Source organism: Sander vitreus, chromosome 3 (genome assembly GCF_031162955.1).
Source record: "Sander vitreus isolate 19-12246 chromosome 3, sanVit1, whole genome shotgun sequence".
NCBI lineage: Eukaryota > Metazoa > Chordata > Actinopteri > Perciformes > Percidae > Sander > Sander vitreus.
In genome coordinates, this window is record NC_135857.1 from 20,849,331 (window position 1) to 20,877,289 (window position 27,959).

Genomic DNA, 27,959 nt, shown 5'->3' on the forward strand with positions numbered 1-27,959 from the left:
ACCGCGGAGTTATGATACTAATAATCATTCTGTTCTTTGATCTTTCTGGCTGTTATATGGGCATTCGGTTCTCATAATAAAAGCTACTCGTGAAAAGACTCATTCACTGAACATAAATGTAGCCTCTCCTGGTCGTCCTTTTGACCCTGATTGACTGTGACAAGACACAACTATCATCATCATATGATTAAAAACGAATGCAATTAGTCTTTACTTTAGTCGTTTTTGGTGTTCCTGCGTTGTCATGACTATTCAATAAAAATGTGTATTTACTGCATTTACAGCCTTTACTTACTATATTTTGTCTGCATAGCTCTGTTTTGGCAGCTGTATACACCTAGAGCAATCTCAGTATTTCAACTAACAGTGTACAGTATGTCTTATTTTGAAGAGAAATGCTACCCAGAGGGCTTATTAGAGCTTGATGGGATGGTCTGTCCTCCAAGTTTTTTTCTTTCTACAAATCAACTCCTCAACACGTCCTCTTCTCATTACTACTCTCTTTTCACTGCATCTCACTCTCACTTTCTTTCTTACTTATTTGTCGCTAACGTTTTGTGTCTCACTTGTTCTCTCTCGTTTTGCCACATCCCTTCGCTCTGTTTCTCATTTCAGTCTGTCTTCTCACTTCCCAGTGGTGACCCATTGTTTTTGTCTCCTGTTCTTTTAAAAAAAACACACATTCAGGTTTAACACTACAATGGCTCCACTGGTGTTTGCAGACCAGTACCTACAGCTGTCTGCTAAGCTTCCATCCCATAATATATATGGCCTGGGAGAGCATGTGCACAGACATTATCGCCATGACACAAACTGGAAAACTTGGCCCATCTTCACCAGAGATGGTTTCCCTAATGGGGTAAGGAGCGCACGCGCGCACACACACACACACACACACACACACACACACACACACACACACAATAATAAATATAGCATATCTGCATCTATACATGTTAACCCCGTAACAATGTTGTTTTTTGGTTACAGTTGTCCCTGACATATTGTGTGCTCAAATGCTTACACATGACAGGTCTACCTAGGGTGTGTGTTTTGTGTGTGTGTGTGTGTGTGTGTGTGTGTGTGTGTGTGTGTGTGTGTGTGTGTGTGTGTGTGTGTGTGTGTGTGTGTATGATGTTTACATGTGCTCCCAACACACACAGAAGTCACTTCCTCAGCTTCAATAAGTCTCCCACGTCCCTCCAGCACCTATATCCCCTCATCCCTTTGTCTTCCTACCTTCCCTGCAGGAAACACATAACCTCTATGGACACCATCCCTTCTTCCTGTGTCTGGAAGATGAGAGTGGAAAGTCATTTGGAGTCTTTCTCATGAACAGCAATGCTATGGGTAAAGACGCACACACATACACACACACACACACACACACACACACACACACACACACACAGTCTTCATGGAAGTAAACGGACACAGAAACATGTTTTGAAAAGGCAGCAGTGTGCACAAAAAAAGAACATACAGTAACAGTATAATAAACATAAACCCAGAACATTAGGAAAAAAAGCCATTTGCGAATTGGTTCAAGGGCACATGAGCCATCCGTTATGCCTCATCCTCCTAACATAAATGGATATACTGTTGCCTCAATCAAAAAATTGTGCTGACAAATCAAAGAGAATATTGCATGGCTGTTTTATTCTATGAAGGAGATGACAGATAGCAATGGGAATGCCCGTTGACATGTTTTTCTTGCTCATCTCTATAGTCTCATGATATAAAGGCTTTGTTTTGCCTCTCATGGATTGTCTTGACTGTTTCACATTTGAACCTAAAGTCCACACAACAATAAAGGTATTGCTGGTTAACAATAGTTTGAGAGGGCATTTTTAGAGGGTTATAATTTATAGTTAAGGAAGGTATTAGGATTCAGTTTGCAGTTTTTTTTCAGAGGTGACTTTGCAGCCCGCTCCTGCTGTGACCTACAGGACGATCGGAGGCATCCTTGACTTCTACATTCTCTTTGGAGACACGCCAGAACAAGTAGTGCAGGAGTTCCTTGTGGTGAGGCAAAAAATATTACTTGTATTTCTTTTTTTAAAAGGCATATACTATATACAAGACTACAGGGTCGGCCTGGTAGCTCACCTGGTTGAGTGTGTGCCCCGTATACAAAGGCCCAATACTTACCGCAGTGGCCGGGTTCAACTCCAACCCACTGCCCTTTGCTGCATATCGTCCCTTCTTCCCCCCCCACTTTCAAAAATCTTTAGCTATACTAAATAAAGGCAAAAATGTCTAAAAAGAATATAAAAAAAAAGAAAAGAATATATGGGCATGTTTTTTGGCTAAGTATGTTGTGCAAAAGTAGTATGTGAGTTGCCTTGGCAAAGTAATTGTATTAACAATATGTCCAATTATGTTGTCCAGCTCATTGGCAGGCCTGTCATTCCTCCCTACTGGTCCCTGGGTTTCCAAATTTCTCGGTGGGGCTATGGAAACCTGAGTGAGGTCCAGCAAACAGTGGAGAGGAACCGCGCCGTGGCCCTCCCATATGTAAGATCCTGTCTGCTTCCTTTATTTAAGGCTGTTTATATGCAGTATCTAAAATTGCTATCAAGGCTATTGCTGCCAACGCAGTCTAATTTTGTGTTCATATTTTTGCTAGAAAATTGTGAAATAACGTATTTCAATTTTTAAAAATGTAAAAAAAATGTTCATGATATCATGGATTCCAGGTGCATGAATGTCCTCAAACGTTTGCCACTTTCACAATCTATATCTCCGCTTTATGTTGTAAATCCTAAGCATATAAAATCACATTGTGTTTGCACAGTTTATTATCACAATATAAATGCACAATAAAATCATATCAGACTAGGTGTAAGGGAAGGCTTACAAAAGAGAAATATGCAATCTTTAACTGAGGAACTACGCAACAAAATCCACCAGAAGTATTAGAAGCCTGAGATCATTGCCAATCAACAGCAGTCTGGAAAATGAAAACATTACATTGATTTTCCTGGCAAAGCAAGGAATGCAAATCAGGGACAAAACAGAGGCAGGTCTTTCAATTTGACGTAAGATGTCATGTTGAGAGACACTGTACGTTAAAAGAGGTTGCAGGATTCTCCTTTTCTGAAAACTAAATATGCATTTTAAATACCAACTGTCTGAAGTCATGTTGTGACAAGGCATAGTCCATGAAGTGGGGAATTTCTTTACAGCTGTATAGCTTTTTTATGTGGGGGAGGGGGATCAAAAATCAATACTTCATCTTGCACACACCTTGTTAAATTTGAACCTCATGCACTACTGTGTGGTTCCAGAGGCAAGAGCATTAACCACTACACTATCTGTGGAAACGTGATATGAAGGTTGAAGCAGGAGTTCAACAGACAGACTGATAGGGATGGCCTTTAGCTTAGATGGGGTAATCCAGCTTTCTGTCAAATAATGGAGAGTCTGCTGGGCTCTATAGGTTCAATCCTAGGACAACTATTTTTCAAGCATCACTGAATGTTAGCGCTGATCAAAGATCAATCAACCGAGTTCCTTTCATTATCTCATTCATCCTGAGCTGAATGTTAAAACTACTCCAACACCTCTTCCCTTCTGAGACACTTGATAAATACCAGTTCTGGTTGACATTTCCTTGGGAATGAGCCTTACTGCTTATCTTCGTCTGGGCTTGCGAATACTAACTGTAAGAAGTCCCTTCCACACAGAGCACTGATGTTTGAGGTACTTTGCCATCCTTAATTACTAAGGTAAACGCCTAATCCTAATCTTCATATGTTCTAATAAAACACATCAACTGTATCACAACTCAGCAAAGACTGCACTAACCAAAGACGTGGTCTGAACTCGGTCTTATTTAAGGAACAAATGCAAACACATTTCTAACCTATCTCAATATTTCACTCTGGTAATCTCCAATCTCTCGTTCATTTTAAAAGACATTAGGATGCAGCTGCTTCCTCTCCTGCTGTACTCAGAGACATATTTGATAACCATTAGATAGACCACAGAGGGCATTATCACATTCTCCCTAATATGTCTGGAGCTGATTACCATTAGAGGAAGGATCTGGCAGAGCCTTCCAAACCATCTGCTCTATCGATATGAAGTAGATTTTGGCAGACAACAGACAGTCAGAGAGCAAGCATAATGTCACACACACAAAAAAGATTGTGCTAACATTCCCATTGTCCTCCCAAGGTTTAGCAGCACATCATGCAAGTTGTTGGCACTCACATTAGGTCTCCAAAAATCCAGCAAAGGCAGGTCAGACAAGACAGCAGTTAAAACGTTTTTTTTTTTTCTTACAGTGAGGCTCACATTAGATGGAAATATAATGTGTTAGGAGGATGCATTCAAGTCATATTAAAGATACAGAATTTTGAGTGGATCTGTTCAAGATATAGGGCTGTATACGATATAAGGTAAATATGTGATTACATTGTTGAATATCCCGATAAAGATTTTACTTGCGATAAATAAACGGATATTAAAGTGTACTCAGTTCTGCATTTCTGCTGCCTTCAGTATTATTATTATTGTTATTATTATTATTATTAGCTAAAATACAAAAAACTGCTTGTTGAATTTAAAACAAATGAAAGGAAATAATTCCCAACATTCTTTTATTGAACAAATTGAACACTGATTTGAATACAAAAAGGCACCACTAAAAAAAGAATGACAGTTACGTTATAAAGTGAGGTTTCTACTGATGTTTTCTTTCAACTAACACGAAAAAATCTCCATGTCGCATAGTTGATATTGTTGATATATACAGTTGATATTGCGATGACGATAAAAACATATTGTGCAGCCCTATCAAGTTATGCACAGAAGTGGACGCATTAAGAGTAATTTTCAATTCATTACATCAATGCAACGATAAAAACCTTATTTTAATACATGAAAGCCATGGCAGCATTTTAGCTGAATGGCATCTAACCTATTTGAAGTAAATACTTTTTTGTAAAGAATTTGTAATTTAATTAATTAATTAATAATAGTTAGCCTATTGCATGTACATAAGGTGACCATACACTATACATTTCTTCTTTTTCTGCAGGACATTCAGTACACTGACATTGACTACATGGAGGATAAGAAAGATTTCACTTATAACAAAGTCAGTTTCAGCGAGCTTCCTCAGTTTGCCGACTACCTTCATGAGAAAGGACAGAAATACATCCTCATCCTGGTAAGAAGTACCTTATTGTGAGTGAAGCAATTTGTGTATTTCATAATGAACAGAAAATATAACCTTTAAACATCCCTGTGCAACGACAAAACAGAAATTTAACTTGCATTTCAGTGTTCTCTATTGTTTGGTAGTATTGCATCATTAATCTTGTATTACTGGCCAAATGTTGGCTGTTGTGATGTCAAGTTGATGTGCTCCAGCTGTATAAAGCTCGACAGATATTTAACTACAGGAGCTTGCTGTCTCTACAAAAGCAAATACAATCTCAAATCATTGACTCCATTAATGTTTAACTTACAAAAAGAGAGTTCATAAAACACTGACAATTCATTTGATTGTTTGACATAAAACCCAGAATGTTGCAACATTACTTCACATGATCCCACTTTTATTTTTACTTGAGTCAGCAACACCAACCAGTGAAAACAGCAATTACAAAACATTTATTATATAGTCAGCCTTTCAAATGTACCAAATGAATGTTCTTCATTAAAACAGTTAAGAATTTGAAATAGCATTTATGTTTTTTCATAGTCTCACGAGTGTATTTCATTGCCCCCAGGACCCTGCAATAGCTACCAGTAAGAGGGTAGGGGGTGCCCCATATGCCTCCTATGACCGTGGGACTGAGAAGAATGCCTGGGTCACTGAATCAGATGGGAAAACTCCTCTGTTAGGAGAGGTGAGCTGCATTTGGGTGCAGGAGAGAACTGGATAATGAATACAGATGAAATTTAGTGGCCCCTTAATTAGATACTTCTTTTCTTTCAATCAAAGACTTCCCTGCTCCAGATGGTAATGTCTGTTTTACACCAAGCTTCCATTTCACATATGTGCAATGTCTGCATCTGGAGTAAATGGCTCGTCACAGTGATATTCAGGTCATCAGCTTGTGAGGAAGTCCTACAATGTTGCGAAGCACGAGTCAAACTTTAAAATTAAAATTAAATAATTTCCCCCTGGGATTATTAAAGTATTTCTGATTCTGAATCTGAAACACAGGTGTAGGAGGGTTGTTACTCATTATAAATGGTCATACATTCATATACTGTAAAGCAAAGGTATAAACCAAACAGCAAAAGATATGAGTCATGCATACGTTTGAGAGGTACTTTCTGTTCCACTTAGCTTTACAATTATATGGTCAAAGTCTAGCTTTTCTGAAATGAATACTCATCAGTGAAAAGATTATTTCCAGGAACATGGCATTAATATCAATTCCAATAACCTACGCAATACAAGGATATGAGCCTGAGGATAGCCATCAAATAATATAACATAAATTGAGTAACAATTAGAGCTGCATGATATGAGGAAAATATGTGATAACGTTTTTGAATAAAGTGATATTACTTGCAATAAATAAACCGATATTAAAGTGCACTCAGTTCTGCCTTTCTGCTGCTTTCAGTATACTTCTTAAATACAAGAAAATTGCTTGTTAAATTAAAAAAATTGAAAGGAAATTATGTTTAACATACTTTCATTGAACTTAACACAAAAGGCACCAATAAAACAAAATGAATGATTACATTTTTAAGTGCAGTCTTCGACTGATACTCTCTTTCTACTAACTCACAAAACCCCTTAGTGTCTTTTGCAATGCGTTTGTTGTGCAAGTTGATATCACAATGATTAAAAAAAACGATATGGTGAAGCCCTAGTAATAAAGTTGGCGAGATTTTTCCTGCATGTCTGTTTTGCTGAGGAGTATTTGAGCCTTTGAATTAGGGATGCACCGATCCGACTTTTTCAGTCCCGATACCGATGCCAGGGCTTTGTGTATCTGTCGAAACCCGATCCGATACTGTTGTTAAATTAATAATAAACTGTATACCTTTTGCAACTTATACCTTCCTTCCACCATGTGGAAGAGACTAAAGGCACCAGACTTTCCTAACTAAACATTACTTTCATAACTAAGACAAAATAACACAGATGTAATGTATTGAATTCTTATTTATTTATTATTTAAAAAACAATTGTGCATTCAAATCAAAAATATAATGTAATCAAACTTCTTAAAATTAATTTCAATAAATAACAATAATGGGCCTTTATATCGGTTTATAATGGCTTATTCTACTGTCAGGAGTACATAGAATATCACAAAAACATTTTAATGTCATCATGTTTACTAAAACCTTTGATTACTAAAGGGTTTGCTTGGCTCATCAACATTATACAATAACGTTATATGAAGGAGAATCCATGAAACAGTTACAGAATTTAAACTATTTTATTTTATGCAAACTGCAAAGTAGTAAAATAAACTCAAATCGAATGAATACACATACAAACAACTTTAACATTGTTTCCCTTTCAAAACAAAATAGTTGTAAGCTAGTATAAACACTACCTTGGCCACAGGTAAGTTAGGTAGTAGTGGGCAACTGAACGTAGCTCCGCTGTCAGCCTCCTTCGCTGTTTGAATAATGTTTGTAGGTTGGCGGACGTATTTCAGCGAGGCAAGGCATTCTTAAATCCAGTGTTTTAATCATTGCTCTGAACCCATCTTTCTCAACGGTCTGTAGCGGGACCGTAGTTGGATTGCGTTCATAATGTTGCTCTGCTGCAAGCTTGAAGTGACAAGTCTTTAACGTTAGCACTGTAACGTTAGCACGGTAACGTTAGAGCGACGGGCAACAACAGTGGCTAAATAATGTCCGATTTTTTAGAAACAAAAAACCTTGCAACAACAGACGGCTCCTCTCTTGAGCATACATTGTTCTGGTGTATCTCCGGTCTTTATTCATCCTCTAACTTTCTTCTCTGTTCTTGAATGTGCAGTAGTGACCGGAGCCTCTCCCAGCTTAACAGACTGTTATGCTACCTGGCTAGCTAGCAGCTATGATGTTACCCAACATGCCGTTCGGCGGTGTAGCTACATTTGTAAATGTAAAATTATTAGTGTTAGAAACTGTTTAAGTTACAAATTGGTATGTGCTATGGTGTTTTATCCTTTTAAAGAAAGTTAGTTGTGGGTTATTAATTGTTGTGTTATAAAGTTACTACCATGAGTGAGAAGGGTACGCAGGGGTCCCAGTGCTGCGACGGAGAGGGAAAAAAATAAAAAAAACTGGATCGTCTTGTGGATCTGTTAATTTTTTAATCAGCTATTTTGTCAATATCGGGGCTGATATCCGATCTTAATATCGGATTGGTGCACTCCTACTTTGAATTATACAATATATGCAACATGAGCATACATATGAGCATTTGCTGTGTGTACAGGTGCTGGTCATATAATTAGAATATCATGAAAAAGTTGATTTATTTCAGTAATTCCATTCAAAAAGTGAAACTTGTATACATTCATTCCACACAGACTGATATATTTCAAGTGTTTATTTCTTTTAATTTTGATGATTATAACTGACTAACTAATGAAAACCCCAAATTCAGTATCTCAGAAAATTATAATATTACTTAAGACCAATACAAAAAAAGGATTTTTAGAAATGTTGGCCAACTGACAAGTATGAACATGAAAAGTATGAGCATGTACAGCACTCAACTTAGTTGGGGCTCCTTTTGCCTGAATTACTGCAGCAATGCGGCGTGGCATGGAGTCGATCAGTCTGTGGCACTGCTCAGGTGTCATGAGAGCCCAGGTTGCTCTGATAGTGGCCTTCAGCTCTTCTGCATTGTTGGGTCTGGCGTATCGCATCTTCCTCTTCACAATACCCCATAGATTTTCTATAGGGTTAAGGTCAGGCGAGTTTGCTGGCCAATTAAGAACAGGGATACCATGGTCCTTAAACCAGGTACTGGTAGCTTTGGCACTGTGTGCAGGTGCCAAGTCCTGTTGGAAAATGAAATCTGCATCTCCATAAAGTTGGTCAGCAGCAGGAAGCATGAAGTGCTCTGAAACTTCCTGCGTTGACCCTGGACCTCAGAAAACACAGTGGACCAACACCAGCAGGTAATATGGCACCCCAAACCATCGCTGACTGTGGAAACTTTACACTGGACTTCAAGCAACGTGGCTTCTGTGCCTCTCCTCTCTTCCTCCAGACTCTGGGACCTTGATTTCAAAAGGAAATGCAAAATTTACTTTAATCAGAGAACATAACTTTGGACCACTCAGCAGCAGTCCAGTCCTTTTTGTCTTTAGCCCAGGCGAGACGCTTCTGACGCTGTGTCTTGTTCAGGAGTGGCTTGACACAAGGAATGCGACAGCTGAAACCCATGTCTTGCTTACGTCTGCGTGGTGGTTCTTGAAGCACTGACTCCAGCTGCAGTCCACTCTTTGTGAATCTCCCCCACATTTTTGAATGGGTTTTGTTTCACAATCCTCTCCAGGGTGCGGTTATCCCTATTGCTTGTACACTTTTTTCTACCACATCTTTTCCTTCCCTTCGCCTCTCTATTAATGTGCTTGGACACAGAGCTCTGTGAACAGCCAGCCTCTTTAGCAATGACCTTTTGTGTCTTGCCCTCCTTGTGCAAGGTGTCAATGGCCGTCTTTTGGACAGCTGTCAAGTCAGCAGTCTTCCCCATGATTGTGTAGCCTACAGAACTAGACTAAGAGACCATTTAAAGGCCTTTGCAGATGTTTTGAGTTAATTATCTGATTATAGTGTGGCAACCTTTTCACAATATTCAAATTTTCTGAGATACTGAATTTGGGGTTTTCATTAGTTGGCAGTTCTAATCATCAAAAGTAAAATAAATAAACACTTGAAATATATCAGTCTGTGTGGAATGAATGTATACATTTTACAAGTTTCACTTTTTGAATGGAATTACTGAAATAAATCAACTTTTTCATGATATTCTAATTATATGACCAGCACCTGTATATGTGACTCCATATTCTCCATCAAACCATAATATTCCCTAATGGAAGTTCAAGCCTCCAGTATAAAAAGCTTTCTCCTGCAGAGAGAGGTGGGGGGGTGTTAAAGTCTGCTGCTCCCATGCTTTTATAGTGTTGCTTTTGATTACGCACACGATTAGGCGCAGTCCCTCGGCTAATCGCTTTTTCATGCTGTTTATAACAGGTCAAACATATGCATTGATTCCACATTAGTGTTTAATCTTAAAATGTTCTGCATCGACACATCACAGATTAGGTGTGTGTGTGTGTGTGTGTGTGTGTGTGTGTGTGTGTGTGTGTGTGTGTGTGAAAGAGAGAAGGAAAGACGTGTCTTTTTGTGTATCTGTGTGTATCCATTTCTCTAAATGAGAAGCTATTCTTGGTTGTTTGTGCTTCATGTCTGTGCACGCATGTATAGGATTATAACTGATTCTAGTTAATTTCCATATGAATATATGTGTCCTGGTTATGAAAACAGTGAGGTCTTTGCAAAACGACCTCAGCAGTGGCTGTGTCAGTGATAAAGGAGATACAGAGACATGCTGGTAGTTATTCTGCTTTTAGGACAGTGTTACAAAGCTAAGCTAACCTGGGCTCAGTATACCAAAGACAGACAGCTCTTAAAGGCTAACTTAGCTCGTAACATTAATCCCCCCCCCCGTCTCGTTTTACCTACGTGTTGCATTCAAAGTGAGAATGAGACTAAACTTGCCTGGATGAGTGTATGGCTTTTCTTACTTCTAGAGGGGGTGTGCTGTGTTAAACTGCCAGACACTGCATGGTTTCGCTTCTGAAGATGGCTGCTTGCTTCGATAGCCACGCCCTCGCTCCATGTCCGCTGCCCCACGTTTTTCGATGCCGTCCTTGCCGGGCCAGCCCCGCTCTTCCTCGTTGTTGTAGTTCAGGTTTTAAAAGATGTATTTACAAAAGTAGTGTTATGAGAAAACAAGAATAGTCTTTCAGCGTGATTCAATAGTGTTCGCCGTGTAAAAACGTGTGGGTTGCAGCCGTCAGCTTACAGCGCCCTGCCTCTGTGGCTGTCTCCCTCAGGACACAATCTTAATCTGAATCTTCACACTTGCCGCTTTAGCTAAATCAGATCAACCAATACACTTCCCTCATGTGACGTGTTAGTCTATCCCTGTCAATTAGCCAATACAAACACCCACTTCTCTAAAGGCACTAAACTGATATAAAAACTGATATACCAACAGATAATTGGTTGCAAAGATAAGTATTAAATATTTTCCTGATGGCCCATATCAGTGTTAATTTTGACAGCAAATTCTGATTTAGTCTTAGTCTTTTGAATAACACACCATTTAGTTTTAGTCTTATTTTAGTCATCTGAAATCTTTTAGTCTTAGTCTAGTTTTAGTCGACTAAATATCATAAGAGTCTTAGTCTAGTCTTAAGTCTTTTAGTCTTAGTCTAGTTTTAGTAGACCAAATATTAACAGATTTTAGTCGACTAAATCTACAGTAGATTTAGTTGACTAAATGTTTCTCCAGAATTTGTGGTCATTGGAAGTATCCATCAGTCTGTTATGGAATGGTATTAAGGTTTGAATATGCAATACAGATTTAATGGTTCGTCCTAGACCTAGCTCTGACATTTCTGTTGTTCATGAGACATGTCATTGCCCTCGGACCGGGTGCACTGCAAAACGTTAGCGTGTTGCTAACGAGCGAAGTCAACTGAAATCAGCCAAAGCTGTGTAACTAAGACTGTGCAACTAAACACAACTAAGTATAATGTAAACAACCTTACTGTTCCTCGAAACTGTGCAAAGTTCATCAAACTCGTCCTCCTGTGTAACTGCTGCTGCGTTTGTTCAGCTGTTGCGCCTGCATTTGCCGCGGCTTTTTAAAATGGCTCTGCTGCTTCCACATAAATCAACCTACCCTCAAAGATTCGCTCTGATTGGATTTCTTCCCGACTTGTCCCACAAAAAAGAGTGGTTCTGATTGGATCTCTTCTCCATTCGTCCCTCCCTAACATTTTTGTCTCATTTTTATCTGTTGACTAAAGTGTCTGTTATATTTCGTCACAGTCTTCGTCATCATATCTGACTTTTTATTTAGTTTTTATTTAGTTTTCGTCCGTGAAAAAGGTTCGTTGACGAATATTTTTCGTCATAGTCTTCGTCAACGAAATTAACACTGGCCCATATGTTTCAGTGTGTGGGTGAATTCATAGCAGGACCTCACTCATAAATGAATGACAGCATGGAGAGAAGGGAGTCTATGTGGGTTCAAATGTAGGAATGACAGACAGAAACATGGGAAGAGAAAGAGGCAGGTATAGGAAGACAGACAGTCACAAATAATAGATTAGAGAGGAATGTACAGGGAGACAGACTGGCTCTCTTTCTGAGTGGTGGAGTGACAGGGAGGTGCACAGGAAGTCTGCCGCAATGAGAGACAAGAGACAAAAACAAAAAGGGACAGACAAGATTGAAAAAAAGTAACGTTTTACCACTGAAAAAAACAAAAAAACAATAGCCTACACAACCCTGGAAGACACGTTGGAGCAGAGGCAATCAGAGGGACAGATAGAGACAGCTAGAAGAAAAGACAGATAATGACAGTAGGGCTGTGATGGTATGGACGGCGTGTCTGGCTGTTAATACCAGATGCGCAGTTCTCCACGCCGGTCACAAAGCAATCCTTCTCCTTTCCACTCTACAAAACATCTCTCTCTCTCTCTGTTTGTGTGTGTGTGTGTGTGTGTGTGTGTGTGTGTGTGTGTGTGTGTGTGTGTGTGTGTGTGTGTCTCTCTCTCTCTCCGTGTCGCGATCAGGTTGAGAAGTCAAGACAGCCAAAATCCCCCTAAACCTGGGTGTTTTATTTAGAAATTTGGTTTATTTTTGTAAAGTATCCAGCTGTACTGTAGCCTTAATGTATGTGATTACAGTGAGTACTGAGAGTAGAGGGCGACTGCAGTCCGTTAGGTTGATGCTCTCTATAGTAAAATAAGCTGCTTCGTTTAACAATGTTACAAAAACGTGCATGCAGGCTAAACTTTAACTGTGGTGTTTTTTCGGGATTAAGCTATAAGCAGAAAGTAACATCGCTACCTGTAGATATGTAGTACTCAAGCCTAGAAATAATTCATAATAATTTGTCACATCCATAATCTCTTGAACAAAGGATAGAAGACAGTCAATGATGGTAACTAAACAATGATTATTCTGTTAGTTATACAAAGGTAAGTCATATCACACGACATATGCACTCCTGTAACTTTCACCAGCAGAAAAATTAAAGGTAAAACAAATAAATAAAACGTGCGATGACGAAGGTATTGCTGGTATTGCGTTGATGTGGTTATTGTTACAGCCCTAAATGACAGATGGGCAGACTGACAGACGAAAAATATAAAAACAGACAAATAGACATAAACATAGAGTGAGATATGCAGCTACAAATGCCAGCAGATTTGTTGAAAGTGTTTACTGGGCTGTCAGTATTAGTAAACAGCTGGAGATGCCAGAAAGACCAAAACGTATGTTAAAAGCAGAAAGAAATGACTCGAAAAAGGAAAGATATGAAATGTGAGGGACTATCAATAAGCTCCGACCTTGGAGTTCTGACCACCTGCCAAAAACATTCTGCCTGTAAATCTGTGTGTGTGTGTGTGTGTGTGTGTATGTGTGTGCATACATGAGCATGATTCATGTCTTTGCTACAAAATGGGTTGTAAAGTTATTGGCAGAGGAAGTAAAAGGTAAAAAATAGCGTTCGTAAGGCAACCTTTAGATTTAAAATCTACTGTGCTTCACTGAAGGGTTCACACACAGAAATGTGCACACACATGAAATCCCCACCTTGCTCTGTGTGGATTAATCATTTTTCTCAATGCATGTCATTAAGGACGACTTCTAACACACAGTCACGTCTAGAGATTTCTATTACATTATCGATTTCTCCTCTCCTCTGTTCTCTTCCTCAACTCGTCTGTCTCTCGATCCCCTTTCTCCTTTACCATCTCTCTCTCTCTCTATCATCAATCCCGCCCCCTCCCGTATTTCATCCCTCTTCTGTTCTCTTTTCTTTGTAACTTCCAGATCTCTAAGCTGTTTCTCTGACATTTCTATGGGCCTAGCTTTTGCTTCAGTGGAGCTCTCTATGCCTACGCTGTCTTAACTGATCATGCCACATCATGTGGTTGACATGTACGGTATTGTGTAGGCTCACTTTTCGCCTAATTAAAGACATGCTGCAGATGCTTTTCAAACTGAAATAAAAAGGATGAAAAAATTCTGTCAAAACAAAACCTGAAGTTAATACTGTCAGCAGGGAATCTCACATACAGTAGTGATGCCAAACTAATGTTTTCAGAGTTTTACTCCAAAACTATTAAAAAGTTCTTGTTAACATTGTTAATATTTCTCACATTCTCTTCGCCTCAGGTATGGCCAGGAGAGACTGTATTTCCAGACTACACCAGCCAAAGCTGCATCGACTGGTGGATAGATGAGTATGAGCAATTCTCCAGGGAGATCAAACACGATGCCCTCTGGATTGTAAGTCAATTTTTAAATACATAAAATGAAGGTGTGTATTCACTGATAAGCCGTTAGTCATCGAAAACCCTGAAACTGACATTATTCTGCAGCCAATTACGCACACACAAGGGTAGTAAGCTAACATTTTTGTAATTTTTGGTGGCACTTCTCTGTGGGTTAAACATTGGAGGCCAATAAAGAGCAACACAGACAAAAACAGGCTGGAATTAATATTATGCTGTTAATGGTTCCTCATGTGAAAATTTGGATTTGGCTCACTCATTACTTGGGCTGTTTGCTGCAACACACACACAATTTATGGATAACTCTTTTTTTGAGCATAGAAGAATTCTGGATCCACATCACTGTTATGGCATGCTATAAAGAATTTATGAATAAGTTAAAATTATTTAAAATATTTGAAATGTATAATTGTGTTTTATCAAACAATGTCCTCTAATGCACTTGCAGGATATGAATGAGGTGTCTAATTTCAAGAAAGGATCAACTAAAGGCTGTGCTGATAATAACCTCAACTACCCTCCCTACACTCCAAGTAAGACACTTTTTTATATGTTGTTCGCCATAATCATATTAAATACTTGCCGTCCTTGTACAGTTTTACCCTCCATCTTTTAGAGACATGGTACGAGTATCAAAACTTTGTCACAGCAGCATTGGTTGCAAATTTGCCCTTGCATGTCATAAATCTACAGTACATACCAAAGAAATAGAGGATGTCATGGGCTTGTAGCTGTGGGCCCAAATGCTGTGCACAAGTTGATAAATCCACCACAATAGCTCATAAAGTAAGTTCAGGTCCAGAGGAAAACTCATCTAAAATAGTGGGTCCCCGGTGAGGAATTTTGAAAATGAGTCTTTTGCCATGACTTTTTTTCCGACTGTGTCCCAGACAGGATGATCATAACTGGAAAAGGCATGCTCCCCTGATGCCACCGTTTTATTGCACTCCCTCTTAGTCATCCTCTTCCTCCATTGCTATGTCTATCTTTCATGTCCTTATTGTTCCCACTTCCTATTGCAGTATATACATATAAATGACTCTTGTTTCTTTGGTCCCCTTCTTCCTTCTTTCCTTTTATCACTAAATGTTATATATTGTATTAATTTGATACCTCCTGTCACAATACCCCCATCTCTTTATCTCCATTTTTTTCTCATCATCTTTTCTCTCCCCCCAGAGATCCTAGATGAGGTGATGTTCAGTAAAACTCTGTGTATGGATGCCAAGCAGGCCTGGGGGAACCACTATGATGTCCACAGTCTGTATGGCTACTCTATGGTGCTGGCTACTGAAAAGTGAGTGCATTCACAATAATAGAAGGAGTTTGGCCAGCTTGTGCGGAGGCCAACTTGCTGCCCTCTCTCCAAAACTGTAATGGCAAAACAGGGGCGACACACAAAATCTTTAAAAATCAAGTGTGGTAGAATAAGAGATTACAGAACTATGGAGCCGACACGGAAAAGAAAAAAAGTGCAACAGAGAATTCTGTCAGTTCAGTGCAGCACAGTGATGTATGCCCTCTGCTAAATCAAAGCCTGTGACTCTTGTAGACCATTTGGAAGTTGGATCCCATGTGATAAGTGGAGAAATATGTTTTAATGAGCCCGGCTCCCTGGGTGAGTGAATGAATTTCTCATCTGGGTCTGGCGCTGAAACAGTTTAAGGGCCCATTACTTACACGAGAGGCATCAATGTGATTACAGAATATAAGCATTGAGATATAGAAATTGATGAAGCATTAGGCAGGTGAAAGTTGATGTATACAAGTTGATGTATGGTTTATGTAAAGATATATAGGCATGGTACTCATAAGTTGGTAGTGTTATAATTGATTTAGGGCACAACATGGACATCTGCTATTTGAGTGCACACGCTAGCTGGAGCCAGTTGAGGTGGTTCGGGCATCTGGTAAGGATGCCCCCTGGGCGCCTCCCTAGGGAGGTGTTCCAGGCACGTTCAGCTGGGAGGAGGCCTCGGGGGAGACCCAGGACTAGGTGGAGGGATTATATCTCTAACCTGGCCTGGGAACGCCTCGGGATCCCCCAGTCAGAGCTGGTTAATGTGGCCCGGGAAAGGGAAGTTTGGGGTCCCCTACTGGAGCTGCTACCCCCACGACCCGACCCCGGATAAGCGGATGAAGATGGATGGACGCTAGCTGGAGTGCAAACATTTAGCCAGTTATATCTAGGCTATACATCCAGATCATAATATCTATGCATAATGTCATGTGCATGCAGGACAAGTGGCACTCCAGTTTTTGTATACAGTATCCTATAATCAAGTAATGACAATGGATGTAAAGCCTGTTAAGTTACACAAGGTATGCCTTACCTCTGCAACTGTGCTTGGGTAGCACACAAATGATGATATTGTGATGAGTGAGGTGGGTCTGAAATGTAGCTAAACTCTGTTTTCATCACAAAATTGCAAAAAAGCACAGAGCAATTTGAAAAGAGAGTAGCAGAGGAGGTTCACAAGAGAACATCGGATTCATCATTCCAAAGACTATCAAAATAGTACAGTCAAAATAGTCAGCCTGGCACATGAGCAAGTGCTGCACAAAAGACAAACCATTCCAATGTCACAGAGGTATACGGGCTGCAGTCACATTTATCTTAGTACAGGAAGTTCTGTAGTCTCCAAGCCCCCAGCTAGTCATTTCACACAAGGCTAAAGTTGGCGTCAGTTGCCGGAATTTTGATATGCACTAATGGTGATGGTATGCAAAATTGCATCAATTAGAAAGCAGCACACACCTGCACTAATGGGTTTTCAGCTGATGGAAAATAACACCCCATAAAATTAAACAACTACAATGCACACACTTCTTGATGCAGAGATATAGTATATCATAGATGTTGAGGTTAAAAGTAAAAAAGTAGAAAAGAGTAAAAAAAGTACCCTGTACAGTATTACACACAACCACACAGTATACACAAATACTGTATATACAGCTGCATAAAGACACACAGAATACACAAAGTGACCTTTAGGGTGAGCAACTGGAACAGTGACAGGACGTCATCACTCGCGAAGTCATGGCAACCAAATAAACAACAGGGCGAGTAGCCGAGTACTACCTGTCACTCAATCTTAGGCAAAGTGACAAACAGCGAGGAAAGCCGCGTCGTGAAATCCACACTCACCCGGGTCCTGTAAAATATGACAGCTACAGTTTATTGGAAAATAGCATTGTAGACACTGAATTTGATGAATTTACTGTTTATCAGACCCCAGATGAGACAAGAAGCTAACATTAGCGAACGCTGCGGTGACGGTCCCCCTGCCTTTGAATCCCCGCTGCAGGAGACGTTGTATTCCTCCGACACGCTGTATTAACGTTACTGTTTTAAAACCATTTTCCAGGTTAGTGGGGGTGCATACAGCTCAAAACCAACATGAAAAACGTAGCTAGTAATGTTCACTCAGCATTTTGTTTGGTTGTTAAACTGTGTGTAAAATGAGCGGTGACGTTCCTACACGAAACTACACGCTGTTTTCAGGTAACGTTACTTTTTGACGTTCAACACCCCCACCCCCCAGCCGCTGCTGAAAACAATTCTAGAGGAAACACTGTACACCTTACATACACATGGTCACACACATGGACACATACTGCACTGGAGACCATACAAAATACAAGCCCACTGAAGTTGATTTGCTGACTCACTCCTTTGGTATTAAAGCTAGTTAATCTTTTTGTCTTCTTTCCGACTCCCTCCTTATTTACCTCCATCTGTCCACTAATTAAAATGTACTATTGGCAGGAGACACATTTCGTCAACATCATCAGGGTTTCGTATTGTCATGGAAATCAATGCGGTTTCGATTTCCCTCATCAAACAAATAAGTATATATATATATATATATATATATATATATATATATATATATAATAATGTGCAACAGGGAAGGAAAACTACAACTAGTTCTGGCTTTGTTCCCACCTAATATAGCTCTATCGTTTTCTACTCAGTGAGCGTCTCTCTCTCTCTCTCTCTCTCTCTCTCTCTCTCTCAGGGCTCTGCAGCGTGTGTTTAGACGGAACCGTACCCTGATGTTGACCCGCTCCTCCTTCCCAGGTGTCGGAAAATATTCGGGTCACTGGCTGGGGGACAATGCTGCCAACTGGAACGACATAAAATGGGCCATCCCTGGCATGCTAGAGTTTGGGCTCTTTGGGGTTCCCTATGTGAGTGGCAAACCCTTACAGAAGAGCAAATACTGTTTGTTTTATGTTTCAAGTAAGTGAGTTTGACGAGAGGGTGGCTTAACAGGACTTAACAGGACTGCAAGGAGTAATCTCTTCAACTTTTCACTTAAACTAGAGATTCAAACATCACATCATACAATTAAGTGTCAACATTTTAATTTGTACCTCATTTCAAGCCTTTCTACTTGTATTGTCACAATACACACAAAATGCCATGTTTTCTTTGATTTCAATTGCCCATACATTTGGGGATAAGAAAACGCCAGGCACCCAAGAGCTCCATGCAGTCTGGTTCCCTTTTTAGCAAATATCCATTAAGGCAGGCACATTTTACTTGAGGCTCTGATTCCCCTCAGATAGTCTTAATGAAATACAAAGAAAATGCTATTATGTATGTAGAATGCATGTATCATACAAAAAGACCTTGTAACAAATCTTAGAAAGTTAGCTATCACGTGTTTTAGTTTAGTTAACATGTTGTTCTGGCATTTTGAAGTTTCCCTTGTTTGTCTTTTTAAAGAGGATTCAGCTGCTAATTGAGATCTATGTTCAGGCGTAAGCATACAGACAGAAGGGCAGGCAAGAAAAAGTGTGTCTGGAACGAGATCCATTAACATGCCTGGAAGAACACTGGTTCTCATTGCTGGAACACCACCACGTTCAAAAACATAAGACTCGAAAAAAAACACACTGCTAGTCAGTACCCAAGTGCACTCTGTGCTGTGAACTTGCTTTACATTAGCTACTACTATTCCTAGCCATCTTACCTGCAACAAGCTTTATAACTTACAATTTCGTAGGCAACAACAACTCCACAAGTCAACTCAAGCGCCTGAGTGAGCAGAGAGACAGTCCTGACCCGCAGACTCAGAGCCGGAAGCTCGCAGACCATGGGATTCACTCGAGAACTCACGAGTCATCGAGTGCTCGTGAGATGTCGGTGATTCGTGAGTTGTTCTCGTGGCGCTTGAATCAGCCGGCTATATGAGTGGATCTGATTCAGACGAGCGAGTGAAGTCTCTCCTTGAGCTCAGGGTAAAGCAAATCCACAACAAAAGCCATTCTTTCACTTCTGAAATAACATAAAATGTTCTGCACGTAGCCTAGCTAGGCCTACTGTAGGTTTTGGTGTATAAATGTAGTATGTTAAATGCAATTAGGTCGAGCAGACAGTCCGAAACATTACAAGCTCGCCTCGGCTCGGCTCGCAGACAACTTATGAGTTGCCTAGAACTCACGAGTCCTCGATGACTCGTGAGTTGTTGATGACTGGTGAGTTCTCGTGGGAGTCAGTCAGTCCCGCGATTCAGCTGGCTACGTTGTCATGAGTGGATCTGATTCAGACCAGTGAGTGAGGTTTCTCCTTGAGCTCAGAGTAAAGCAAATCAACAATAAAAGCCATTCTTTCACTTCTGAAATAACATACAATGTTCTGCACGTAGCCTAGCTAGGCCTACTGTAGGTTTTGGTGTATAAATATAGTATAATAAAATGCAAATAGGGCGAGCAGACAGTCCGTAAGCTTACCTCTCCAACAACTCATGTTTCTTTTGTCTTCAAAAAACTTTATTATTCAAGTACAGATACACATTGAAAACATTAAATGCATACATACATACATGAAAAAGGGGCGCATGGAATTTACATTAAAGAGGTTGTAAGTCATTGTGAATGTTCAGAGTCTGGATGGCTTTCTTATTTGTCAGTCCTATTAAAGTTTCAAAATATAATTTCATGTCATTTTTAAATGAATATTCGTTTTCTTTCAGACCATTTACTTTTATGGATATAACGTTTTCCAAATAAAATTAAAAGATTCTAAATGAAAACATGGCATTTTATCCAAATCAAAAGCTCGCCTTGGATGTAGCATACAATACTGACTCAAGTGACTCGCACAACCCGGATCAGTTTAGTGAGTGACTCAGAATAACCTGAATCCTTAAAAGGAATCGAGTTTGCCAGGCCTACTTACAGCTGTGCACGTCAGGTGGTCTTATAGATGCCAACTACATCTTAGTCGGACTGGATGAAGCAGAATTTAGGTTATTCAACACAAACCACACACAACACACACAACACACACACCACACACAGAGAGAGAGAGAGAGAAGGAGAAATAGGATTTGGATTGATTCCCTCCCATTGAGTCTTGTAAAATGTGGCCAGTAGTAAACAATAGAAAGCAAGCAGTCCCTGTGGACTGGCCTTTTCTTGGACTCCACTGTAAAATTAATGTAAATATAGATCACTGCCCATCTACTGTCTGCCAGTAAATCTTGACTGAATTGAAAAGACATCAAGAAAGACATTTTAAAAGACAAATATGTGGCCAGCTATCACATCGGTGCCACTTATTTACTAGATTTGTTGACCTCAGATTCAGTTAGTTTGTTTTCTTCCTGAAGGTGCTTGGATTGACATTTACATTATATATAGAGCTATGCTATTTTATTTCAGTTTCAACGCACACTTTTCAGCTGGAATCCACAGCACCTTCTTTTCTCTGAGTTTATCAAATGGCATGCCAACTGTACAATTCCAATACACGGAATTTAACATTTAAGACATTGATAGAAATATATTGTAGGTTCCGGCTAAATGTCAAGCTGCCGTCTCCTCCTGTGTTTTAGATTGGTGCTGACATCTGTGGATTCTTTGATGATTGCAGTGAAGAGTTATGCCGTCGTTGGATGCAAGTGGGAGCTTTCTATCCCTTCAGCCGGAACCACAACGCTGAGGGCTACAAGGTACTGTAAAGGCATTTTGTTCTACAATTTTTGTATTAGACTGTCAGTTTTAGATTTATGTATCACACAGCCATTGTTTGGTCTAAAGTGCTGCAGGGTTTAGCCTTCATTTCATAACATTGCATAGGTATTACAAAAATGCCAAGTGGTTAAAAATAGAAATTCTTTCAGTATGCATGGAGATTGTCATCATACCAGCACTAATACAACTGTGTTATGAAATGGGAACTGTGGGACCTCTGATTTTGGGTTTAACACTGGGAATGTTAGCAGTTGAAAATCCATTATAGCACCATTAATACACAGGGTATTGGAACATCTGAGTCTGAAGTAAAACGAAGCTCAGTAGCTCATTGACAGACTGATACTCATCAAAGACCTTGAGTTTTTACACTTTAGTAAAAGATAACAGTAATGCTAAATTATGTTAAATTACTATAATACGATGTGCCGTATGGCGGATATATTGTAAAATATGAAGGCAATTTCTGCTTTGTTGGCAGCCTTTAGGCATCAGGCCCTTAAAGCTGTGGTAGGCACTTTATTTTTGGCATCATTGGGCAAAAATTCCATAATAATCTTTCAACATATTGTAATTCAAGTGGTCTGAGAGAACACTAGACTTCTGCACCTCCACTTGACTGTGTTTCCAAGCGTTAGATAATATAGTCATTTAAGCTATAGTTTAAACCAGTAGGCTACGTTTCACTTCAATGTTACAAAAGTGTTAAAAGGCTTTTATAATAAGGACTAACCAATGTCTTTAACGCAACATGAAACTCCACAAAATAATGTAGTGTGAAATGTCCCTGTCTGTCAAAGTAGTGCTGGGTTACTTCTGTAGTTAGTAGGCTTGCTAGCCAGACATGCTCACGTTTGTAGCTAACGTTGGAGCCGACATACACACTGTGTAATCCATCCATTTCAGTTTTGGTATTTTTGGTTTTGGAGATGGTACAGTAAAAAAAACACCATCCAAACTTGTGTATACGTAGTATCACTTTTACTACAACCCCATTCATGCTGCTTTATAATGCAGAGGCCTGCCTGTCTATGTATGGTTGCTTAACTATGAGATGACAATCACTGGTGAGGGGAGGGGTTTGGCAAATGGTCAATTAGCTAAGGTTAGGTACTGTATCTTTAAAACGTTTTCTGGGCCAAAGCAGCCCAGATTCACAAAGACAACTCTCAACAATTCTAATAAAAGTTCTAATAGTACTACTAATGATAATGACCATAATGAGGTTAGAGAGATATTTGTGTTTATCTTCAACAAGCACACTATAAATGTAAATGTCAAATCAAATGTCACAGAGAGAGAAAAGCACCCACTGAGCATACAACTGTGTTTATATTGATGCTACATACCGAGCTATTATTGTAGATGAACACAAATAACACGGTCGAGAAAAGTCTGTCTGCAGCATTGAATAGCGTGAAAATTGATGCTCTCGCAACATTCTTCATGTGACATTTCCATGCTCATCATCACTGCTGCAAAAATAGCACGGTGTTGAGGTAATGCTTTGTGGGGAGGGGGGTGATGGGTGAGTAAGACTTGTTGTAAGGGGAGGGGGTGTATTTGCTTGAGGAAAGGGACATGATGATGATGAATCTGAAGTACAATTTCCACTAAACGAGACAGCTAACGTGTGACCTTTGCTTTGCCCTAATCATGGCCATGCAGGCCAGTCCAAACACACACACACACACACACACACACACACACATACACACACACAATCTTCATCACACTCTCAGAGGTGCTGAGGGCATAAATGATTAGCCAGATGAGAGGAGCACGGCCTGTAAGCAGCTAATCACCCTCTCACTCTCCACTATCATATGAATTAAATCATACTTCTCACATACTCTCCCCAACCCCCTTTATTTATTTCTCTCAAGTTCTCTTTTGCTCATTCTCTTGGCAAACTGGTTTCAGATTTGTCATAAGTAAAGTTAATTTCCATTTTAATATTTACAATTAAGGTTAATGTCCATGTATTCATCATGAATAAATTGGTAATGTAAAGAGAAAAATTGTTTCTTGTTTGTATTCCCCTCCTCGACATCACACCTTTCTTTCCTCTCACTTCAAGTTTGTATGTCTCCATTTGCTTCATTCAAACAAGGTCTCTTCTATATTTTCCATCCACCCTTCTTCTCTCTCATTCATCAAACCCATCTTTCTGTCTACAGCCCCAGGATCCAGCTGTCTTTGGCCTCAACTCAATGCTGGTGGAGAGCTCTAAACATTACCTGAGGATACGTTACACACTTCTTCCTTACCTCTACACACTCTTCTACAAAGCCCACACCACAGGGGAGACTGTTATACGTCCTGTCATGCATGAGTAAGTCATTCAAAATATTGTGAGTATAGTGTCCTCATAATGTCAGTTGAGGCAGAGACACTTGCGTCAAGAAATTGGCCATTTATAGCAAATGGTCATACAGTTAGGTTTGGTGGTAAAAGCTCTGTTTTTTGAGGGAGCTGTCACAGAATCAGAGCAGCAACAAGGAGTCAGCAGAGAGAGCTAATCCCCCTCAATAAAACACATACTGTATGTGGACAGCAATCTTAGTTACATCAACAATCTACAGTACTACAGGAAGTGGTGGAGGTACATGTAGCTGTGGCAGCAAAGATTGTGGAAAGCCAGGCCTCATCCACACAAACCACATTAGCAATAAGCAGGAGTTTAGCTTTATATGCCATTATGACACACACAAATGACCATAAACCAAGGTTTGAGTAAAGTATTATCTAGTGATATTTTTTAGTAGCCTATGCATACGGTAAAAACACATTGAAACTGCCAAGGGGAAAATATGCCCAAAACCAATTCAGCCCATACAGAAGCATAGGCTACTTCAAATCATCATTTTGGACATTAACACCAAGGCAAGCACTTGCCAGACAACACCACAAGACTTCAACTCAACTACTACATGAACTTCATATTTTGGTTAATACCAATGCAAATGAGTAGCCTACACAAATGCATACACAGAGATTTCAAATGAATGTGCACATATTTAGCATCATAGCAGATTGCAAACAGCCAGCAGCACATCACATAGGCCTACCTACAAGCATGCAGATGCTAAATGCCAATAATTCATGCACATAACAAATTGAATCTTGAACAGCAACAGCAGATCAGCAAAGCTGAACCCAGAAATAGCCAACCACAATGCAGCCATAAACACAGGGAAACTCAGCTTTTTTTCTGGCATCTGTGCCATACGGTGGCCGACAGGGGCAATCGCCCTGCACATGCAAATAGACAAAACACAAGCAAATTAAGAAAACAACTTCATTAATTTGACAACACATGCGCAGCATTCAGCAAAAGCGCTGCAAATGCACACAACACAACCAAATACACAAACGCGCTGCAAATAAAAAACGATGCAAAAAGAAAAGCACACAAACCCCGAAAACAAATGCAACAAAAAACACAGCATCCAGATTACACAACGGAAGTTCTCCAGTCGGGTATGGCTACATAGTAAAACGAGAACTCCTGTCTCATGCCCTCCCGTCCATAGACTGTATATCAAATTCATATTATTGTTATTATTATTATTATTATTAATAACATAACCTAATATAATATATTATTAATATTAGGGCTGCAACAACGAATCAATAAAATCGATAAAATTCAATTATTAAAAAAGTTGGCAACGAATGTCATTATCGATTCGTTGTATCAATATGCCTCAGTCGCGGAGATAAAAAAAATAAATTGAGTTGAGCGCAGAGCAGAGCAGGGCAGAGCAAAGAAAAGAAAAAAGAGCAGAGCAGGTGTAGAGGAAATATGCAGCCCAGCTGTAGGGTATTTCGTGCTGGCCACCACGAGAAAAACGTCCCTGTGAACACGTATCAATAGATTCAAACTAAAATTTTGAAATACGGAGAGAGACCGGAGAGAGACCGGAGAGACCCGTAACGTTGTTCTGAAACACACGGCGGAGGCAGAGAAATCAGTACGACCTAAGTCATCCAAGGTGTGGGAGCATTTCACACTAAATAAATCGAAAACGTGTTAATTGCAAGATAAGCACAAGTGACATGGCATGGCACAGGCGCACCACGGTGATGATTCAGCACCTAAAACGTAAACATGTTGGAGTCCTTGATGAGGACTAAGGGAGTTCAACAGCAGGGTAAAGTCACTACAGAATCCTACTTTTGTTCTGTTTTGAAGTGAGGAACGTAACGTCCCTCCAGTAGCTCTTCTGGAGCTGGTGTGGTGTTTACTTGTTATCCAGCTTGACAAGCTAGCGTTAGCTCGTTAATAACAGCAGTAAAGCAGGGGTGGTGTAATTTGCAAGACTAAAGAAACATTTTTATTCACTCGCCTTTTTTTGGCCCATTAATTTTTCAATCTATTGTCATGTATATATTCTGTGCTTTGTCCCATATCAGTTATTGTTGACAAATATATTTGTGTGTGTTGTACTTTTTAATTTCATTTTGTGTGTGTGTGTGTGTGTGTGTGTGTGTGTTGTCTGTATCTGCTCTTTGGGTTACTTACCTTTACACAACTATTAACTAAAACAAGTATGTATGTAAGTATGTATTGAGTTGATGTAAATTAATGTTTTTTTGTTTTTTGTTTTTTTATCTGATTCATCGATTAATTGAAAAACTAATCGACAGATTAATCGATTATTAAAATAATCGTTAGTTGCAGCCCTAATTAATATAAAGTCTAGGCTCCCGTCTCATGCCCTCCCGGCTGGTGCCGCCCCGAGCTTCAATTTTTCAAAACAAAAGCTTGCGTCTGGTCCGCTATGTCTTTGTACTTTGGTGTGTTGGATGTTTGTGAACTAAACAGTACGGCAATCATGCTAATGATTACAATAACTTTTTCAGCAGATGTCTTACTAACAACACGATGGAGCAAGCAAAGCAGTTTTGTGTTTATGTGCGGGCGGGATTTATTCAGATTGATAAATCCCACGGTAAATTGTGTGGTTTACTAAACAGGGAGGGACTAGAAATCCTGTCTGTTTTTAGTTTTTTGTATTTCAAGAGCAAATTGCTCCACAATATGAATATATAGCTTATATAGCTTACTTCAGTAATTTCGGACCTCGAAATTAAACCCTCTCATGTAATATGGCTTAAACAAACGTCAACATTAAACGCTGATGCAATTTTAAATGTTTTATCACCACGAGTTTACAGACGTCTCTGCTGATTGAGTATCACCTGTGACCTGAGCCGAGACACACCCACCAAACGAGAGAAAACATATCTCAAACATAGACTTAATATTTACAGTCTATGATCTCACCGTTGCACACCGTTGAACGTGTCCCGGCTCTCTCTCTCTCGCTCTCTCTCTCTCTCTTTCTCTCCCTCCCCATGGGGTCGAAAATCAAGCTGTTCCACTAGCTGCTCCCTCTAGAGGCCTGGAGAACTTCCGTTGTGTAATCTGGATGCTGCGTTTTTTGTTGCATTTGTTTTTGGGGTTTGTGTGCTTTTCTTTTTGCAACGTTTTTTATTTGCAGTGCGTTTATGTATTTGGTTGTGTTGTGTGTATTTGCAGCGCGTTTGCTGAATGCTGCATATGTGTTGTCAAATTAATGAAGTTGTTTTCTTAATTTGCTTGTGTTTTGTCTATTCGTATGTGTTTTCTTAAGTTGCAGGGCGATTGCCCCTGTCGGCCACCGTAGTGCCAGCTGTTTGACAACCAGCTGACCACGCCCCGACAGCAGCAGCAGAAAACGCGATTATATTAACGTTACTCCTTTAAAGAAAGTCATCAAAAAAGAGAAGCACAGACTGTGTGCGGTCAGCTGTGTACAGCAAACAGCTTTTACATGAGCATAATTAGCAGAGTACCAGGTTGTAATGGCCGCGCTCTACACCTGCATGAATATGATTGGACGTTACTAGTAACAGAGCTAGAGATGAACCAATCATTGTAGCGCATACTACAAACAGCTGATGCCAGTCAGCCAATACAAGCGGGACTTCAGTTTAGTTCAGTTCTCTACATGAACCGAAGTCACTTTTAAAGATAATTTTTTTGGCCTTTATTTGATAGGCAGATGAAGACAGGAAAAGGGGGTAGAGAGAGAGATGACATGCAGCAAAGGGCCTTGGGTTGGACTCGAACCCGGGCCACTGCGTTAAGGACTGAACCCTTGGTACATAGGGTGCACGCTCTACCTGGTGAGCTACCAGGGAACCCCAAACCAAACTCACTTCATGCTTTATTTAGCATTGCACTTTGGAATGGAGAATTTTATTTGACTAATGAAAAACATTTTCCGTGTAGGCTATTATAATTATTTTTATATTTCTTAAAGGTGATGCCAGAAGTAATTCACACTTCCCTGTGAGGGCCATGAGGCATTTTACGTGTTTAAATTGTCCAGATATGGAAACTTTGTGACTGTCAGAATTATGTGGTGATATAATAAGCTGGGT

General features: G+C 39.8%; 1 protein-coding gene across 1 annotated transcript in view; it reads left to right on the plus strand.

Moving 5' to 3' along the window:
- si (sucrase-isomaltase) overlaps positions 1-27,959 on the plus strand; it is an 89,768-nt gene that overhangs the window by 13,407 nt on the left and 48,402 nt on the right. Inside the window, exons 6-17 of the mRNA XM_078246474.1 lie at positions 688-859; positions 1,251-1,350; positions 1,913-2,025; positions 2,392-2,517; positions 5,048-5,179; positions 5,745-5,864; positions 14,419-14,532; positions 14,986-15,070; positions 15,717-15,834; positions 18,560-18,731; positions 21,386-21,502; positions 23,705-23,859. Coding sequence (XP_078102600.1) covers positions 688-859; positions 1,251-1,350; positions 1,913-2,025; positions 2,392-2,517; positions 5,048-5,179; positions 5,745-5,864; positions 14,419-14,532; positions 14,986-15,070; positions 15,717-15,834; positions 18,560-18,731; positions 21,386-21,502; positions 23,705-23,859 — 1,524 coding nt within the window. The remainder of the gene's footprint in view (positions 1-687; positions 860-1,250; positions 1,351-1,912; positions 2,026-2,391; positions 2,518-5,047; positions 5,180-5,744; positions 5,865-14,418; positions 14,533-14,985; positions 15,071-15,716; positions 15,835-18,559; positions 18,732-21,385; positions 21,503-23,704; positions 23,860-27,959) is intronic.